The 21,325-nt window shown below is 39.8% G+C and overlaps 2 protein-coding genes across 3 annotated transcripts; both read left to right on the top strand.

Moving 5' to 3' along the window:
* Positions 1-3,518: 3,518 nt before the first annotated feature.
* Positions 3,519-7,355, top strand: prmt1 (protein arginine methyltransferase 1). Of its 2 annotated transcripts, none has more exons than XM_057028644.1 (10): positions 3,519-3,644; positions 4,771-4,866; positions 4,958-5,113; positions 5,226-5,289; positions 5,368-5,510; positions 5,923-6,010; positions 6,106-6,221; positions 6,332-6,482; positions 6,640-6,761; positions 6,855-7,355. In XM_057028644.1, exons 1-10 carry the CDS (start codon positions 3,618-3,620, stop codon positions 6,936-6,938), a joined length of 1,047 nt encoding a protein of 348 aa, XP_056884624.1. In that variant the 5' UTR covers positions 3,519-3,617; the 3' UTR covers positions 6,939-7,355. The 2 variants fall into 2 exon arrangements, with proteins under 2 accessions (XP_056884624.1, XP_056884623.1); XM_057028643.1 differs by having other exon boundaries at positions 3,603-3,671.
* A 4,998-nt stretch (positions 7,356-12,353) lies between these two features.
* LOC130523377 (trigger factor-like) lies at positions 12,354-13,927 on the top strand. The gene is made up of 2 exons (XM_057028655.1): positions 12,354-12,980; positions 13,336-13,927. The coding sequence occupies exons 1-2, from the start codon at positions 12,686-12,688 to the stop codon at positions 13,341-13,343; spliced, it is 303 nt and encodes a 100-aa protein (XP_056884635.1). The 5' UTR covers positions 12,354-12,685; the 3' UTR covers positions 13,344-13,927.
* The last annotated feature ends 7,398 nt before the right edge of the window (positions 13,928-21,325 follow it).

Below are 21,325 nucleotides of genomic sequence, written 5' to 3'. Positions count from 1 at the left end.
TAGTATAACAGGCACCTGTGTCAATCATAAAGGGAAGTACTAACCATTTACTATTATGCTCTGTTAGTTCTTATGCTTCACCTTCCCTCTGGGTTCCTGGGCCTCCTCATTGGTGATATACCGGTACTCCTTGCCACATTTGTTGTGCAGCGGAGGTGTTCAGAGCTTGGTAGTGTGGAACTATGGCCTGTGGATGATGACGGGGCATTGTCTGACCTTGTCCAGTTTGGTAGGGACCCTCCCTGGTCCAGTGACCTGGTTGGCCACATAAATGACAGTTGTTATGGGACGGGCCTCCTTGTCTGTTATATCCCATCTATCTTACTCGACCACACCAACACCCATCTCTACCAGGCATGGGTTGATGACCAATAATGCTGTGTGAGATCTGGTGGATGCAGGGGCAGCTACTGTTTGGGGCGTCATCAGAGTTACATCACCTCTTTCATCAGATTTTTCTTTTTGTTTTGTTTGATTTCATTAAGCCTGCACATCTTTCAATTGCAGCTTCAGCAACTGTAATTCCAGATCTGTATTTTTTTTACCCCGTTTTACCATATTAGTCATGTGTTCTCAGTGATAATCAGTCACATGTATTTTCCAATCATTATATGACATATTCACCAGGACTGGAACCCCATCTGCTTTAGCTTTGACATCTGAAGGGAGCCCAGCCATCACAGCTTGCCATCACCGACATCACTCCCCGTCCTTTTTGATTTGTTCCCATTTTATTTATCCGCTGATCTTCAGCTGTTCTCAAAAGCTGTTCTGGTAGTTGTCCCTCTTTCAGATTTATACTAGAGAATATTTGGCTACCCACATCTATTAGCAATTCAGCTCTCAATGCATCATTACATGCAAGCTCTGTCAAATAGTTCTTCATCCTTTATCGAGCCAGTGCCTGCATCTGACTCCACATTATTTTAGGTGGAGGATGATGATGCTGACACCACTATGGCTCTCATTTCACCCATAGTTATAAACAGATGCATGGTTTGACCTTCTACTGCTCGAATCCAAGGTGCTCCTCCACCTTACCCAGTAAGGTCAGAATGTCTTCCATTTTCCAAGGTTTTTATACAAGTCTGTTACCTTTTCCCTTGGAACTGTTTCTATGAGAGGTGCCATAAAGATAGGAGACTCTACAGGTGTCTGTGATTTCATGGGATGATCAAATGAGAGTGGAGGTCTAGCTTGTGATCTGCTTAGTGATCATGTGATGTGCTCTGGGCTGTTTTGTAAGGATACCTTTAAGGGTAACCTTCTGATTTAAGGTGGGGTATAAATCATCAGGACTGAATTATGTATCTTTGGAGTCCTCAGTATTGTCTTCAGGGTCTACATCAAGAGGTCCATCAGATGTATCATTATTTTCTTTAGTTTATTCATCACCGCCCATTTTTCAGTTGCCATTTTTTGTCTCAGTCTGTATGTGCTCATGCTTTTCTTTTAAAATTTTCAGTTGAGTTTCCAATTCTTTCATTCACTTTAACATATTATCAGCAGCTTTTACTAGCCACTTAGATTTGGCTGTTTCAGCATCAACTGGTTGAACAGCATTCATGACAACTACTCCTGATATTTCTACTCTTGGACACTTAAGAGGGGCTAGGGGTGCCGATGGCATTCCTTTGTATGGTGCATCGAAGCAGGCTCCTCTTCACCTGGGCTTATCTTTACCTCTCGTTTTTCCTTGGCCCTGTGTTTTCTGTAATTACTTTGCAGCAGCCATTATTTTTGATCAGAGAATCTTTTGCTCTTGTTTAGTCCATCATTTGCCTTTGTTCATTTTCCAATTTGCTATGTCAAATTTAAATTTGTATTCGCAATCCAACTGTTAAGACTCCTTGTAAAGGTGCTCAAGTGTGTCACCAATGAGGGCGGTGCGGCTGTCGGGTGGAAATAATCCACTTTTTTCCTTTTCCAATTTTTTTAATCTTTTGGCATTTGAATTTCTTAATGTGACCTCAGTACTGGTGATTACTTAAAGCGCACTTGCCTGCGAACACCCACACATCATTGGCAATGTTGCAGATTTCTAACTTTGAACATAGACAAATGACCTTGAAACTTGCTCTTAGCAAATGTACACACAAACAAAAAATTGTTAATGCGGGTGTTTAGTGGGAAGAAAGTGGGGAACACATAAAAGAGCTCTGAGATACATAGGATACAGGATTAATTACAGCTATACCGGATCCTGGTTGCATTGTATATTGTTCAGCAGCAGACATTTCTCTTAATAAGCTAGGTAAAATACAATATCAATGTCAAACTGTGGAGAGCAACCACTGGAAGTATTTAGGAAACAATTACCGGTAGTACTAAACTACTGAGTCAGTCTACAGGGTCATAGTCAGGATACCTTGAAACCTTACTGGGAGAAAGAGTGGAGAAAAAAAAGCTTTGGATGGACATGGACAAAAAAGGCAAAACAATTTCAGATAGAGCAACTACACATCAGTTCAACTGTGCCCTTGCCAGTCATTCAACCATGTTTACTTGCTGATGCAACAGTAGACTTGTCATTGTTAGAAAAAAAGGAAGTTAGAAACTTTATTCTTAATCACGAATGGCACAAGCATACATTGATGCATTTCATCAATTTGTTGAAATGGTGGCACTATTATTGTTGTTAAGGGGAAGTTTATGCTCAGATGTCCACTCAGCTTTAGCAAATTTATTTAATAATCATTCTAGTAGTTGTCTGTCAACTGCCAAACAGAAGAAATATATGTTATCCTCTTTTGGCAACATTGTAAATAGCTACTGGTGGAATTCAGCTATCGCTTTTATGTAGACCTCATCAAGGTTGTGCATTTGCAAAATGCATATGTAAGGTGTAAAAACACAGCTCCAAGTGTGAGTGGACAACAGCTGAAAAGCTAAATGCTTATAGGATTGATGAACGTATTTGATTCGTCATTCTGTTGCTTTTTTTCCCTTATGATGTCTTTTCTTAGCTGTGATGGTTGAGTTGAGGGTCCAGCTGTAATGTTTATAGTTGTCATTCACTGAAACAGTCTTTTGTGTCAAAAGATAGATCTAGCGGTGAGATGTACCTCTTGAAAATTAAAATTGAAATTAAAACTAAACTACTCCTTTGTGTTATGTTAAAAAAAATCATTCTAAAATAGTTCAATAAGCCTTATATGTTAAATGTTGCTTTTGTTAAGGAGAGCACATAAGTGATGCGCAGGTGAGCGCACGTTGTCAAAATAAACAATGCACACAGATAAAATATAAGGCGCTCTGCAGACTGGCTCAAACTAGGGGCATCAAAGACAAATATTTTGTTGTAATGCTTTTGTTAATTTTCATTAGAAATTAAAGCACATGTTTCTCCATATTGCATGATGTGTATTTTTTTTTCCAGTGAGGTGAGGTTACCAAAACACCCTATCCATCTGCTCCTGGTTCGGTCCCTCTGTCAAATTTTAGAACCAATTATGGCCCACAAATGAAAAAGTTTGCCCGCCCCGTTCTCGTCTGATCAACACTCCCAACCAGTTGGTGGCGGTAATGCACCGAGATGTTGTCTGCATATTCCCATTAAATAGAAAAGAAGAAGAAGTACAAGAAGCAGAAGAAGACGACTATCACGTCTAGTTGAAATGGCGGCGCTATCAGAAAGAATGGAGGTACAGTCTCTCAAGAGCAATTCCAATGTAATTTGAATTTGGTTTTTAATAGTTATTCGGTAACAGTCCTTTTGGCTGCTGAGATTAACGATAGGGTGGTTCTCACGTTGGTACTAGAGCGTCTAATTTTCCTTGCATTTTATCATTGTTACATGTGCAACAAAATGTTGCTTGTGATGTCATATTATTGGTTGGAGAAGTTGTGTATTGAACTACGTGAATCAGTCTGAGTTTTATTAAAATCGTTAAGTTTACAATTACATGAAATTGCAATAACCTTTAAATGATGCTGCCAAACGAATCTGTGGAGCCACATGGGGATTTAGCTTCCATGCTAGTTAGCTGGCTATTCAATGAATGGATACAACTGATGTTTTTGATTTAAATTTTAGTTTCATAACTTCAAAATTATCGAAGCGTTGACATCTTGGATCTCTTGCGTTTTGGGAAATCCTAGACTTTTACACAGTAGTTACAAACATGTTAATGTTAGAGACATGTGGTAAGGCATCGTCTTCAGATGAAAGGCCTATGCTTTGGAGACAACCAAGAGGGACAAAATAATTTGTTCATGAGTATAAAAGCTGGCATAGAAAATCAAATCCCTTGGCGGTGGATATCTACCTACAATTTCTATGAAGTCGTTTATTTTAATATATAATATAACTTTTATGATGAGTGGGTTACTGATTACCGCCCAACTCAAAGGCGGTTCAAAAGCAAATTATAGATAATCCTAAATTATGACCACGTATAAAACTATCAGTTTCTTTGTGAAGCTATTATTTCTTTCGGCTTTCTATCACGGTTAAAAATAAAAAGGTTGCTGTAAAAAGAAAATAACTCTAAACACGCTTTTAAGGTGGTGATAAAATTGGCATAAAGCCCCGTTTGTTTTTGGAGTTTTGGGATGATTATGATGGACCAGGAACTCAAAGTCTGAATTGCAATTCGGTTAGTTCAGTTAGTAGAAATGTAATATGCATACTACAAAGTTAGCACACCAATGTATATGCTTATTCTTGTTCAACATATGGATAGAGGGAAATTTCACCCTATGAATTACCATTATTCTTCCATTGTTTTGTCCCTTACTACTGGACTTTAATTCTGTGACTGTGTTTAGGTTTCACAGGGAGAAAGCTCAGTAAAGCCTGCAGCAGAGGATATGACCTCTAAAGACTACTATTTTGACTCATATGCTCACTTTGGTATCCATGAGGTAATTACTTCTTCCCACATGTTTACACATACCGTAATGATTAAAAGTTATTTTAAATCTTTGTTTGTTATTCACGTCTGCCCATTTTTAGGAGATGTTAAAAGATGAAGTCCGCACTCTCACCTACCGCAATTCCATGTTCCACAACAAGCATTTGTTCAAGGACAAAGTGGTGCTGGATGTAGGCAGTGGCACAGGCATTCTTTGCATGTTTGCTGCCAAAGCAGGAGCTAAAAAAGTGATCGGGGTAAGCTTATTTAGATTAACATGTTTTTTATCAATGTGTTTAACATGTGTTTTTATAAAGGCAACACATTCAAGAGATGCAAATTGAGATTTTTTGTTTTTCTTTGGAACAGATTGAGTGCAGCAGCATTTCAGATTATGCTGTGAAAATTGTCAAAGCCAACAAACTGGACGATGGTGTGTACATTACATAGGTCCCAAGTTTATCTAATGAAAATTAAGTAACGTATTTGTACTCTGACCCTCTATTTCCAGTGGTCACCATTATTAAGGGAAAGGTGGAAGAAGTGGAGCTGCCTGTGGATGGAGTAGATATCATCATATCTGAATGGATGGGCTACTGCCTCTTTTATGAGTCCATGCTCAACACAGTCATTTATGCCAGGGATAAATGGCTGGTATGTATTTGTATTTTATCTTCTCCCTGCACAATAGATATTTGCTATAATTATCTTTAAGTGCTGCTTAAGTCTAACTAGTAATCGACTCATTTTCAGATATTTGGTAATGTATTTTTACAATGAGTCCTCTCTATGAATTTTATATTTTCAGAAAATATTTTGAAACTTGAGTCATTAGCCAAAAACGTTGCCAGTAGCAAACATTTTGGTGCATTGAAACTTCTCTGGCGTATGAGACGGATCAGGGCTCTATGCTTACCCCTTCTCCTTTTTTTTAACAGTATTTGACCAGTTTGAAATTTTTTATCAAAATATCAAAAAAAATTATTTTGTCAAATACTGTTTAAAAAAATCTTTTTCCACTATATTTGTTATGCAGCTAAAAAAACTTTCCTCTCACTTTTAACAGAAACCAGATGGGCTCATTTTTCCAGACAGGGCAACCCTTTATATAACAGCCATTGAAGACAGGCAGTACAAGGACTATAAAATCCACTGTAAGTAGCTTTTTATTTTTACTCTTCATTTTCCCTCTGTAATTATATTGATCATAATTGAAACAACCCTCATGGGCCCTTCTGATTTTTGCCAGGGTGGGAGAATGTGTATGGATTTGATATGTCCTGTATAAAGGAGGTAGCGATAAAGGAACCCCTGGTGGATGTTGTCGACCCAAAACAACTGGTCAGCAGTGCCTGCCTCATAAAGGTAAGGTTATATACGCTGATTAACAAATAATTTTATGCCACCTTGATCTTATACTTTGTCCTAACTGTCTCCCTCATTTTCATTGTTTGTTTTTTTTGTTTTTTTTAAAGGAGGTGGACATTTACACGGTGAAGTTGGAGGACCTGACATTCACCTCCCCATTCTGCTTGCAGATTAAGAAGAATGACTACATCCATGCTCTAGTTACTTACTTTAACATCGAGTTCACTCGTTGTCACAAGAGAACCGGATTCTCCACCAGTCAGTGGCTTTTTTTGTACTTTTGTCACCACTTTCTATGTCAATAATTCAGCATGACCCCATCTTTTCATTAAAATAACAATTGTGATAATTAAACTCTTATTCAAGGAGTGCCTTCCTTCTGTTACTTTTAAGACTAAAATATTATCATTATTAGGCCCAGAGTCTCCCTACACCCATTGGAAGCAGACTGTCTTCTACCTGGATGACTACTTAACTGTGAAGACTGGTGAGGAGATCTTTGGCACCATCAGCATGAAGCCAAATGTCAAGAATAATGTAAGTGTTCTCTTCAAAAATATATATATATTTTTGTATGAAACGTTAATTCATTAACTTTTTCCTTTGCTGCATTGTTTGCTATATTTGCAGAGAGATCTGGACTTCATCGTAGACATCGACTTCAAGGGTCAGTTGTGTGAGGTGTCCAAGACATCTGAGTATAGGATGCGTTAGTCTGTTTCCATATTTTCCTTTTGCCTTAGAGTAGGGAAATCATACTGTTCCATTAAAGTCTGTACAGTAGATTGAAGCTCTCACAGGATTTTAAGATTACTTTTCTTTTTTCATCTTTTGTTTGTTTTCATGGGAACATTTCCAAAGGCGTTCTTGTGCTTTAGATTAACTGGCACTTAAATACATTGTGCTGTAGTTATCAGAATGTTTGATAGACGGTTGCTGTATGTATAAACACCTTTGCTTTTTGGTTGGTATTAGGTGGTCTTTGCATGTGCAAGACTTGTAAGATGTTACACTGCATATTGCTGTTCCTGTCACATTGTATAGCATCACATTTTTGGTCTGTTGTTTTATCAAGATTGTGTATGTGGGCCCCTGTACTTTTGTATATTAAAGAAATACCAACTCCTGTCATTTCCTGTACATGTGCATTGATGCATAACCTAAAAATGTTAATATTTATTTGTATTGTGCTTGAGAAATTGCACACCCTTGTTAGTTACAGTTGTAAGTACAGCTTATCAAAGAAAGCAGTACAATATTTATTGCATTCTATGTTAAGTAGTCTCTAATTCTTAGAACAATAATTGATACAACCTTCAAACATATACTTCTATAGTAAGTATGTTGTATTTGATAGAATAACTTATTTGACATTTAGAGTTAATATTTTATAAGCGATATGGTTATAGTTGGTTAATGCCTTACATCATTTGAAGTGACTGGTTAATCTCATAAATAGCATGTTTTTCCTGCAACATCTTGGTTACAAAGAACAGGCCATGGTTTGCAGAGAGCCACCAAAGCACCAGAAGGACTTTATAGAAATATACAAAGCAAGGAGAAGGATACAAAATATTTGCAAGGTGTTAGATGTATCACGCATCCTAAGACAGTCATCAGAAGATTAGGGATGGCCCAGCTTGAGCTCATACTCAATCCAGGTTGAACATCCAATTGAGGGGTGAAGTGAAGAGGACTGCAGAGGTAATCACCTTGAAGTTGATAGATTTAGAAAGTTGACTTGAAACATGCAACATTTATTTCTGAATGAAAACATGGACACAAAAGACCTTCTGAGTGTTTTCTGCATGTTTAGCAATATACTTCATTTTTAGAGTACATGCACAGTTAAAAGTTAAAGATAGAAGCTACCTTGTACAACAATATATAGCATAAATAAAATGAAATATATTGCTAAACATGCAGAAACAAGTACAAACAGTCATGATGTGGAATGTTGCACAATAATGAAAAGAATGTTTTAACTAAGGATGAGCTAAACTAATCTGATGATAGATATTTTATTGTCAATTCATTCCATGTTTTGAATATACAGATGAACCGAAATACCGTTTCTCTTCTCTCTAGCTTATCGTGCTGTAAAACTGAAATGAAAAATGAAAAATGAATAGAATAACAGAAAATAACAGAAAAAAGGTGGTCAAATAAAGTGCCAAAGACATAAATGTGCATATAGTGCAATACAATGAAGTGAGGTAGGTTAATAGAATAACACAGTCAATAATAAAGAAATTTCCCTCGTGCAAATTTCAAGGGTTTGTGGAGTGTAATTGTATTTCAGCAGAGTTAAGGTCCTGGGGCAGGGGGCAGGAGCTGGGGGAGATAGAGTTGCTCGAGAGTTCAGGTAGAGTTCAGCATCCTGACAACCTGGTGGATAAAACTGTTTGACTGTCTGGTGGAGCGGGCCGAAGGCTTCTGAACCTTCTCCCTGAAGGCAGGAGGCTGCACCAATGATCTTACTGGCTGCATTCACTATGCGTTTCAGAGTCTTTCGGCAGGAGGCGGTGCGGCCTCCATCCCACACAGTAATGCAGCCAGTGATGAAAACGTAGAGGGATTAACCTTTTGATACTAAAGATCAATCAGTTCAAGTTAAGTGGAACTAATGGTGAAGCAAAGAATGAATGTCTTTCAAATGGGCATTATATACAACTAGTATATTAATTACAATTTGGTAATAATTTCAGGGGTCAACTTCAATACGTGAGTATATTCAGTCAAGTGCTGCATATTTAAATAATTGAAATAAAATGTCATAATACACTATCCCTATCTGCATGCAAATAGGCATGCACTGTGCCTGATGCTGGAGTGGTTATGGGCTCCTCGGGTACCTGCTAATTGATGGATTTTCCAGTAGGGACTGAATTTATACCCCAAGATGGCTACTGCCTAAGCTCCTCACCTTTCTCCAACTCCAACTGGTTTCTGATGTCTATTGTTAAATTTTGTTGTAGAAAGTACAAAAAGTAAAGTAGAAGTACCATTTTGTTTTATCCCTTTCTCCTGTGTTTTGAAAGAGGGTAGCTATGTCAAGTCAGATGGTCATTTTTCAGTTAGAGCAATTTTCTTTTTGTTATTATGGCCTTAAATTCACTCTAAAGAGCTTAATTTTGACAAACCCTCTAAGTTTTGATTTTTGGAACGACATAAACCTTTGACAGTAAAAGACTTGTGTTAACTGTATATAATCTTTGTTGCTGGCCCCTGGAAACTTGGGGAAGCTCGGACTTCTTTGTGTCGTGCCTAGGGCTTCTAAACTGGGCATAACATAAATTCGGGGCTCATCCATCTTCTTTTCACATTTTGTTTTGGGCAAGCAGTTTTTTCTGGGTGACAGTTTTTCTTTGGGTGTGTTGGGCCGAGGCTGCCGGGGCCCAGAAACATGATCACCTGACAGGCCTCTGTCACCCCATTGGGTCATGGTTTCCTCTCCTCTCCTCTCCTCTCCTCCTCTCCTCTCCTCTCCTCTCCTCTCCTCTCCTCTCCTCTCCTCTCCTCTCCTCTCCTCTCCTCTCCTCTCCAATAACTATATTTAATATTTATGTATGCAACATAAATAGTCATTTATTGCTTGTAAAATTTTGACTCTTACCATTTTCAGATCTGTTAGAGAATTTCTTTTTCTGAAAGGGTCACCAGTTCATTTCATGGCTACAAAGCTTTCTGATGTGTGTGTGCTTTCTGATATACATTTGGTGATAAAATTACATTCACACAGTAACTAAAGGAAATGTATAAGATCAAGAAAAACTTAAATAATGTGTCCCATGGTTATTGTTTATATAAATTTACTGATCACAACTGCATTACAGTACATTTAATGCTGATGATTTGTTCTTTTAACTAGCATGATGAGATCAAGCAATATGTTCTGTGTGTGTACATATATGAATACATTGTTTATATGCACAGGATTTATATGATCTTTATATAGGAAAATACTCTTATGAAATGATTGGAGCTTGTCAGAAAAATGAAGAAGCACACACATGTTCGTGTAGCGCATAGGTGTCAAATTCTCAAATGTGGCCCGCAATGTAATTATATTTGACCCGCGAAGCTATACCAAATGACTATTAGAGCTGGCGCGCAAGTATTAACGCATAAAGCACACTCACTGCTAATACTACAAATCCCAGAATGCCTTGCTGTTCTTTTAGTGCGAAAATCCACACTCTACATCAGTTGGTGGCGGTAATGCACCAATTTGTTGCTCGACAACCGCCAAGAAAACCCACAAAGAAGTAGACAAAGCGACCTTATACTGTATACTATTACTAAGACTGGCACTGCGCTACCCCTCTGAAAAATGGCAAAAAGGCAGAAAACAGAAGCTTTCTGGACAAGTGGGAGGCAGAATATCTGTTTACATATGTAAAATACGGACCTAGAGATGAAAAGACATTTTTATTAGCGTGCGGAAAAAGATTACTATTTAAATTTAACTCAGAAGGCTACAAATAAAAGTCATAGGAGTTATATTTAATTTTTATTTAAGAAACGAACGCCAGTGATGTGTGTGTGTGTTTTTTTTTAGTTTCGATTTTGCATGTATGCAATATTAAATTATATATTGTATAGTGTTAAGTGTCCCATGCTCATTTTTAGGAAACACTAGTACACATCAAAAGGTTTATTTTTATAACTGGAGATTTTTAAAAAAAATCAATATTGGCCCGCAAATTTGTCCCAGTTTTGAATTTTTGCCCACTGGGTATTGGAGTTTGATGTCTCCGGTGTAGAGTGTAAAATTATGTCCTCATTTAGACTGCCTTTAAATGGAATGGGCTTGGGCAAGAGACAGGATCAGTTTCCTGGAGGAAAATAAATCCTGCTGTTGAATGTCTAATCTAGTGATGGATGGGCTAATGAAATGCATTTGTTGTGATCTCATCACATACAGGACGCATGAATGAGGTTTTTATTCAATTTCCTGTTATAAGGAAAGGAATTTAACAGTTTAGGAGAGAAAATTAGTAGAGAGGGTCATTGTATACTCAGCCAGTGGTCCAACACAGGAAGAATATGTCTATGGCATGTCTGAGTTAATCTCCACTTCTATCCACTTTGTAGTCTTCACATTGATGTTGTCTACTCAATTTTCTTGCTTTCTCTCCATACATATGTACCTGCATTTAAAATAATTATGGCTGTTGATGGGGTTTTAATACATTACACACAGCTACCTGACAAATAAATATTCTTTCAAATCTGATTATTCTTAGACTGCTGCGTTCATCATTTAATTTTTGCCCTTACAAGGGGGCTCAAATCCAAATAAGGGAATTATATTTTTGTGCATAGAAGATAGCGTCCCATCTTGATGCATCAACAGGATTACTTATATGACAGATATCATTCAATATATAAATAAATAATTTTCATCCACCAGCAAGTGACATCAGATGGCTGAACAAGATATGGAAAGATACATTCTTATATTTCTTATATATATTCTTATATTAGGTCACATAACATTCCATATTACAGTACAGTAAAAAGTGCACCATGAAGTCAAAACCTGCATTCAGGTCCGAGAGAGACCACCAATCCTGAAAAAATTATAAGAAGCCAAATTAAGCTGTTCCCTGATAAAACCCATGTATAGTTGGCCTAGGCCAGAGTATACTTTGGGGATAAACAGTCCTAGGCCAATAAATACGTTGATAGACAGATAAAGAGAGTCTTACTTTTTGCCTGGCCCTTTTAAAAGACAGGGCTGGGCAAACTCCTATTACACTGACTCCCAAGATGTTTTAAATAGAGTGGTTGTTGAGTTCCTGTGAACACATCTATTTTGAGCTCAGTGTATGGAGGGAGGAACCAAAACGTTGACTGCCTTAAAATGGAAAAAGTTCCCTATATTAAATACATTATCTTAATAGAATAATATATCATTCATCAATAAAAGTTTATTTAAAATATTAATTTACCATCTTTTCATCATGTATGGGAAAACATTTGAAAATTCTCAAAAGACAGATAGACAGACAGATCCTGTGGACTGCTCCCTGTACTGCATCTTAGCTCACCTAGAGTTAAGTCAAGTATGTTTTTTTTTCCAACTCTAAAATTAGTTCTCTCTGTGTCTCTAATGCTGATCAGTTACTGAGCACTTCCCACAGGTTCTCAGTGTGAGCTTCAGTCATAGGACAACACTGGGCTATAAGACGGTAGATTTATCGTGGAGTAGTCCAGTGCTAACTTTAACGAATATTAAATATTTAGCAGTTTTAAGTGTTTAGATCACTGTTTGGTCAACCTCGAGTACCTGAATATATTGAATGTCGACATAAATAGTCTACATTTGAACTTATAACCAACTGCTGTTTTTGTGTTAATTTAAATTTGTCTGAACAAACAGACGAAGAACTGCATTGCAGGACTGCAGCTTTTCCAGGTTGATTCTTCATTCATTTCTTTGGTTCTGACTGAACATGGCATCAGCAAGAAGACTGATCCTTGCAGTGCTGCTTGGACTGCTTTGCTCTTTCCACACTCCTGTGGGTCCCACTGCCCAGGCACAGGATCTGCCATTCCACTCTGAACAAGATCTTGTAGCAGATGATGACGATAATGACAACGATGATGATGACGATGGTGATGAAGATGACGACGATGATAACGATGATGATGATGATGACGACGACGACGATGACGACGGCGACGATGACGACGACGACGACGATGATGACGATGATGATGACGACGATGACGATGATGATCATGAAGGTCAGTTAGTTAACACATCAAATTTGTACTGACCTCTCAGCCGCATCTGATACCTAACTAAACATTTTTTAGTTTAAAAATGTGAACTTTGATATTGAGTGAATGCAGAATGAATTTGGGTTTTTAATATTGTTGCAGTAAGGTATTTCGTTCTAAGTTCTAATGTAATTACATTATATGACCAAACATGGCTAATTAGTGTTAACATTTCAAGGGTCTTAAGAAAATGTTTTCTTTTTTTTATTCTTATTTTGATGGCTAAGATCTTATACTTTTATTTGGGGCCTATCTCTACTTCTTTTCTGCTGACAATGTACTTTTTCAGCTTCCAACAATTGTTTTTTTTCCCTGCCAGAGTTGTGAGCACCCTTGGGAAATTGAACTGGACCATCCAAAGACCCACTGTTTGAAGTCCTTACCACACAATACCTATGAACTTTGTGACTGCAGAAGCAATCAGTTTAGAAAGGGAGAGGAGAAAAAAAGTCAAACACAACCTGAGTTCTCACTTATCAGAAATTGATTTGTTTCCCATGAAAATAGGGTTCTCCAGGAATATTTCATCCACTAGAATAGTCTTCTTTTTGTCTGTTTTAATTAAATTGACCTGTGCTGTGTTCAATTTCTAGTTAATTCTTAAGTCTAAATGTATTTCCAAAATTGTTTTTCAGTGTTACTTTAAACACTGACATTGTAAGGAAATTAACTGTAAAATAGAAATAATTTAATGCAAGCTTGTTTTTAGTTTGTGTTTGAAAAACGATAACCAGAAAAAAGGTACAAAGCTACAGCTTTCAAATTTTAAGTGATCAAGATTGACTGTTATTTTACTTCTTTGGAAAAATGCTTCTATCTTATGATGGTGAATATTCACATATACAACCTTTAGCAATGAAATTTATGTCGAGGCATGCTTTAATCAGTAAAATAAAATGAATGCTCATAAATTTCAACTTTTTCTCAAAACACATACATTTTTAGACTATGGGCAACCTTATCAACCTGGTCCAAGGTAGTTTTCTCTGTCAACTGGACTGTGTTTCTTCTCTTTGAAGATGTTTCGCCTTCTATCCAGAAGGCTTCTTCAGTTCTGAACTCACTGGGGGCAGAGCTTGAAAATGTAACCCCTGTGGACCATTGGCACGTTAATGATCTGAGTGGTCACCTGAGAGTTGTTGGCGGGGTCGTTGGTAGGGCCGTTCACCTAGTTTCGGTTGAGGTGTCGCCCCTTTGTCTGCTGGCTCACTTGGTGGTGAGTCACCAGGTCTCCTGGAATGGTGTGAACGTTTGGTTTGTTGTTGGAAGGAGTGGAGGACTGCATTGTACGTGGGGGATAGGAAGTGCCTCAGCCCACCACCTCTGTTTAAGGATGGTTTTTCCAATTTGACATGGATAGCTTCCTTGACACCCCTTTCAAAGCAGCGGTCTTCTCTGGCCAGTATCCATACTTGGCTGTCCTCGAAGGAGTGCCTGCTCTCCTTTAGGTGTAAGTGGACTGCTGAGGCCTGACCTGAAGAGGTGGCACGTCTGTGTTGTGCCATTCTTCTGTGGAGAGGTTGTTTGGTTTCCCCAATGTACAGTTCCTTGCATTCCTCCTGGCACTGTACAGCATAAACAACATTACTTTGTTTGTGTCTTGGTGTCTTGTCCTTCGGGTGTACCAACCTCTGTCTGAGAGTGTTGTTGGGTTTGAACTGAACCGGTATGTCGTGTTTCTGGAGGATCCTCCTAAACTTCTCAGAGACCCCGGGATCGAAATGCTGTGGCGTTTGTTTCTCTCCTCCTCTTCTTTGCTGAGGTCTCGTTTTCTTTAGGTTTTGGTGAAGGCCCAGTCTGGGTAGCCACATGTTTTGAGAGCTGTCTTAATGTGGTCCTGTTCCTTCTTCCTGCCTTGGGATGTGGTGGGTATTTCTTTGGCCCAGTGTTGGAGGGTTTTGATCACTCCCAACTTGTGTTCCAGTGGGTGGTGAGAGTCAAACTGGAGGTACTGGTCGGTATGTGTAGTTTTTCTGTAGACTTTGATGGTGAGATTTCTGTCCTCAGTGATCTTGACTGTGCAGTCCAGAAAGGCTAGACTATTTCCTTTTACATTTTCCTGGGTGAATTCTACATGCTCGTCTGTTTTGTTGAGGTGATCCGAGAACGCTTCCAATTCTTGTGTTCAAATTTTAACCCAGGTGTCGTCCACATACCCGAACCAGTGGCTTGGCGCAGTTCCTGTGAAGGATGTCAGGGCCTGTGATTCCACTTTCTCCATGTATAGATTGGCAACTATAGGGGATACTGGTGAGCCCATGGCACAGCCATGTTTCTGTCTGTAGAAGCCTTCTCTGTACTGGAAATAGGTGGTGTTCAAACACAGGTCCAGCATGGTGCAGATTTGGGCCGGTGTTAAGGTTGTTCTTTCTGGAAGATTCTTGTCCAATAGAAGGTGCTTGTGGATGGTGTCTATGGCACTGGTGGTGGGGATGCACGTGAAGAGTGACGTGACATCGTAAGATACCATAGTCTCTTCTGGATGTAGTTTGAGTCCACTGACCTTTTGAGCAAAGTCTTAGGAATTTTTGATGTGGTGTGGGGTGTTGCCAACCATGATCGTTTCTCCAGGATATAGACGGTAGTATTGTGGTCTGTCGATGGCTTTATCCTTTTCCAGTTTCTGTAGAAGTCTACCACCTTGAAGAAGCCTTCTGGATAGAAGGCGAAATGTCTTCAAAGAGAAGAAGCACAGTCCAGTTGACAGAGAAAACTACCTTGGATACGATGACCTGGATGATTGAGAATCTACACAGACACCTTATCAACCTGGGTTAAACAATAGATATTCCAAAAGAGGAAATGCATGGGCTAAATTTTCTAAATTGCTTTAAAACACATTGTATTCCCATTTTTCTACATTATACAACTGATAGGAAGGAATAGTTCCTGCCTAAGAACTGAAGGCAGAAGGAGCTGGACAAACGCTTCTCCCTGTCTTGGTAAGTTTAGTCAGTACACAGGACAGTAGACGAAGTGTGTGTTTACTTACAAAAAATAAATTTGAAGATTACAGTTAAGAAGTGCCCGAGAGACCAGCAATTAGATCCAGCTAAAGCTAGTCCGGTAACTCCGGGGAAAAAGAGCAATTCACACAGGATCAAAACCACACTCAGCATGAAGATGGCAACCCTTCTGTGGTGGGAAGACATGGTGACCACAGGAAGGGAGAAAACAGATGATAATTTTTACACACAACAAAGCACAGTTTGCTACTCATGGTGGGTCAAATAACCACTGGAATTGAAGGAATGATCCGACACTGGCATCGGCATTGGTAGGTGTCAAAGTTGAGAACATGAAGATGCACCAAACATCCAAGGTAGTTTTCTATGTCAACTGGACTGGGTTTCTTCTCTTGAAGACGTTTCGCCTTCTATCTAAAATAGAAGGCCCCTGTGGACCATCTGCATGGACCATCGCAGATGATCCACAGGGGCTATATATTTTCAAGCGATTTCAGAACTGAAGAAGCCTTCTGGATAGAAGGCGAAACGTCTTCAAGAGAAGAAACCCAGTCCAGTTGACACAGAAAACTACCTTGGATACAATGACCTGGATGATTGAGAATCTACACAGACATGCACCAAACACCACAACTGTATGATCATGACAGTATCTCTTCTTCAATGTTCACTTCCTGGTGCCGTATCTGGCTTGTCAGGATGGTCCTGGGAGAAGTTCCGCAGCAGCCACTCATCCAGTATTTTGTACCATGGAACCCATGACTTCTCCTCAGAATTGTATCCCTCCCAGTCAACCAACAAATGGAGGCCTTGTTCATGCCGGCAGACATCCAGTATACATCGGACGGTATAAGCTGGAATGCCATGGATGACAAGGGGGGAGGAGGGAGCTCGGACAGAGCGACTACATTTGACGCCGAGACCAGGTTCAGCAGAGAGACATGGAAGGCGGGATGAACCTGGAGATCTTGAAAGGTCTGATGCAGTGAGGGGCCAATTTCCAAGAGGCCATTTGGAGGGGAAGGTTTTTTGAGAAAAACTACAACCCTATGGCCCAGCTGATAGGGTGTGTTGGAGTTCTGTGGGGGTTGGCCTGCCTCTGGCATTGCCGTGATAAGTGCAAGAAGGCAGAACAAACCTTTTGCCACACACTCCTTCAGCACTGCAGATTGGTCTGAACAGTTTTAGGAGGATGCAATAGTGCAGGTCTTTCCAGGTTTAGCATCACCTTTGAAACTTATGCCGCTCAGACTTATTCCTTGAACTTAGTCTGGATGGCTTCAAGTGATTGGCCAAACAAACCACTACCCAACACAGTTTTGGTCCAAATAGATAGCCCTCTCTTGAATGTCAGAAAGGGTGCATCTGTGTGCATCTCCTCCTCCTCCTCCTCCTCCTCCTCCTCCTCATCAAGTAGACTAGTTATGCTGATTCCTGTGTAGTTTTTCTGCCCCCCCCCTTCTCTATTCATTTACAGGTATCGCCGCCTTCGGAGCTGCATGATGACCTCCGGCCCCGCTGACCCGTTGTATAGTGTATTTTTGTGTGTGTTTCTGTGCTCTGTGCCTCTCCTCTCCCCTCCTTTCCTTCTCCCTCTCCTCTCCTCTCCTCCCCTCTCCTCTCTTCTCCTCTCCTCTCCTACCTATTCTATCCTCTACCTGTCCTCCCCCTTCTCCTCTCTCTCTACCCAGCCGGCCATCAGCAGGAGGGTCCCCCTACATGAGCCTGGTCCTGCTCAAGGTTTCTTCCTGTTAAAGGGGAGTTTTTCCTTGCCACTGTTGCTTGTTGGGGGTTAGGCCCTGGGATTCTGGAAAGCGCCTTGAAACAATTTTGATTGAATAAAGACGCTATATAAATAAAGATTGATTTGATTTGATTTGATTTGATTTGATTTGATTTGATTTGATTTGATTTGATTTGTGTGACGACCATGGAGGCCATTCTCCAGGAGACAACTGCACAGCAGGACAAATAGAGGATGTGATCTGTAGCTATCCTAATCAGTCCTAACCAGTGGACTCTCCAAATGCATATTCTCTCTTCTGTTCTGCCAGACATATAGCCTGACATGTCTGTAGCATGGTGTCAGAGCTGAAAGCAAGAGATCTTTTCCACCTGTGAGGTAGAGAACCTGCAGTGAATGGTTGGGAGTGTATTTGAACCACCAACACCGTGATTATGGACCACTAGGGGAAAAATCCTTTGAATTGCGGTGATATTTGAGCCAGTGGAAGAGATGGCCAGTCAACAGACAGCTTTTCAGCTGCACGACGGCACAAGAGTACGGATATGTCAGTGTGGATGACCAATGCAGCAACATTGGTATACTAGTCTAACATAACAATCTTCCTGCTCATCCTCTGATAAGCCATGCATGTTCAGGCCAATGTTTTTGGCAAGTCCAATGACAGTTACTAATCACAGGAATTGAATGGTGTAATTTTGCAGTCTGTGCCCATGATGATATTTTTGTGCAGTGTATTTACAGAGAAGGGGTGTTATGTTAGATGAAACAGGAGTGATTTGTTTTTCTCTTACACATACCTGTCAAAATACCTTGCTATGCACAAATAGTTGAACGAATATGAACATTTGTCATTTTATTCTGTGAATTCTCTTGTATGTATTTAATCATTTGTAACATATTGAAGTAAAACATTACCCAAAATTCATCATAACCGTTTTTTATGAAAACAAAATTTACTATGGAGTTTGATGTGCTACTAATTTCGCTTCTACACACTACCTAAACTAATTGTAACATAAAAACTAAAAATAAAACTGCTCAAAACATTTTAACAGACCAAGGTATTGTAGTGGGAGAGCTCCGCATTTCCAATGTCTGCGCCCCACTGGGGTTGGCAGCTCATTAAGGTCCGAGATGTGAAAATGTCGGCTATGAGCCATAATTTCTGTAATTCTATTTTTGGCAAAGGTTTAGAAACTGAGAATAGAAATCCATGTCGCAGATGCTGTACATTCTGGCACACAACGGTGGCGGCTGGAAGTGCTGTCCTGTTTTTGAAAACACACTTTGTTCGTTTGGAAACACACACTTTGTTTGTTTACAGTTCATCCTGAAATTTAATAGATATATATTGTAAATACGACAGATTAAACAAATGCCACAATCAACAAAAGAAATATCTTCGAAAGCTGTTTGAGTGACTTCTGCTACTGTTTATTATCCTATCGTCGTATTATCCTATCGGTGGCCGGATGTTACCAACCATCCTGAGCTTTCACCGGAACTGCATCACAGTCTCTCGGGCATTTGCCCATAGATCCATACAACTGAGCAACTTTCATTAAAATAACTGAATGCTCCGCTCCAACATCGCGGTTCTCTTGATAAGTATAAGATAACGACAGGGAAAGAAATGTTGCAAAAACAGCCGCGCACGCGCACTAGTTAGCGCACGCGCAGATGGGATCTGGAACAGAGAAACACAAATCTGCCGACTTCTTAGAACAGCGTTACATACATTGGGCGGATGGGGTTTTCCCAGTTCTGCACATTAAACGATTCCGATCCATTTTGGGTGAGTGGTCTTTTTTTAATTATTTCCTTGTAGGATCGACTGAACTGACACATTTTGAAACGTGAACGTAGGCTTGCTCTATATTAACCCACGTGACCGGTTCACAGGTCATATCTACATCTTGGCTTTGCCATAGATCTTTATTCCGTCGTGGAAACGTCATGAAGAAATCATCAGTGTAACGTATTGTCGCTTGTGGAATTAAGATTACGTATTTTTTGGCCGAACGAATCGATCCTACGTTTAACAATCGCAAATTAACTATCATTAACCGGTGACTCAAAGCAGGTGCCTTGTATTGTTCAAACTCCTTGTTACACAAGAAAAATCAGCATTTCCAAGTGAATAAGATTTGTGCTTTCCTGACTGAAAAGTCATCCTAGAGTAGATAACACAGCACTGCTTCTGTCACAAATGAGAGAAAAGTGTCCTTCATCGGGATGAGCCAAGTTAAAACTACCATGAGAGAATCGTACAGGAGGGCTATCGTTAAAATTCCAGCCAGTCCTTGCTGCAACATAGTTAAGGTCTTAAGTTACAAGTGGGACCCTCCTGCTGATGGCCGGCTGGGTAGAGAGGTCAAGCTGCCTTTATAGCTGTATGCTGGCCTGCCGACCTTCGACCTTGCTGACCCACTCTACTCTTATACCAGCAGCTTGTACTGTTAATGTATCTCTATGATCTCTGCCTATTCTCTCCTCTACCTGTCCTCCCCTTCTCCTCCCTCTCTACCCAGCCGGCCATCAGCAGGAGGGTCCCACTTGTAACTTAAGACCTTAACTATGTTGCAGCAAGGACTGGCTGGAATTTAAACGATAGCCCTCCTGTACGATTCTCTCATGGTAGTTTTAACTTGGCTTATCCAGATGAAGGACACTTAATGCCTTTTCTTTCATTTGTGACAGAAGCAGTGCTGTGTTATCTACTCTAGGATGACTTTTTAGTCAGGAAAGGGCAAATCTTATTCACTTGGAAATGCTTTTTTCTTGTGTAACTAGTTTTACCAACACAAGGCACCTGCTTTGAGTCACCGGTTAATGATAGTTAATTTGCTCGACAGAAAAAAATGAGGCATCACTTGCTCCTCCAGGTCTCCAGCTGTCACCACACTGGTAGAGAGCTGATGTTTTAGGTTTTTGCCAAATACATCATCTTCTCATGGCCAAATGTAATTTTTTTTGTCTCTTCAAAGTAAAGAACCTGACGGTGTCTCCCATCTGAGCCACTGAGGGTTTTGACTCCATCAGAATGATATAGGCATTTCTGTGGCCTCCTTCTCTTGTCTGGTTGCTCAGTTTTGTGAGGACAGTCAGTTCTAGCCATATTTAAATGTGAAAAACATTAAAAAGTGCTGTACTCTGCCCATTCCTTAATAATGGCCTTAACTGTTTTTTGAAATTGTCAGCCTCTTACCATCCTTGTTTGTAAATCACATTGTAGTTTGAGGGTTGATCCTTTTTGAAAAAGAAAATTCTCTTTTTCAGGATTGGAACACAACGTGGTACACTGGCAACCCAGATTTTACCCAGTGCTTCCAAAACACAGTCCTGGTGTGGATACCATGCTTTTATCTGTGGCTATGTGCCCCCGTCTACTTCATTTATCTCCACAGTCATAATCATGGGTACATATGTATGAATCTCCTTCTCCTCCTCCTCATCATCATCAAGTAGACTAGTTATGCTGATTACTGTGTAGTTTTTCTGCTCCCCCCCCCCCCCCTCTCTATTCATTTACAGTATCGCCGCCTTCGGAGCTGCATGATGACCTCCGGCCCCGCTGACCCGTTGTATAGTGTATT

The sequence above is a fragment of the Takifugu flavidus genome, chromosome 3 (assembly GCF_003711565.1).
Source record: "Takifugu flavidus isolate HTHZ2018 chromosome 3, ASM371156v2, whole genome shotgun sequence".
Taxonomy (NCBI): Eukaryota; Metazoa; Chordata; class Actinopteri; order Tetraodontiformes; family Tetraodontidae; genus Takifugu; species Takifugu flavidus.
Note: the sequence above shows the minus strand (reverse complement) of the source record. Positions and strands in the feature narration are given on the sequence as shown.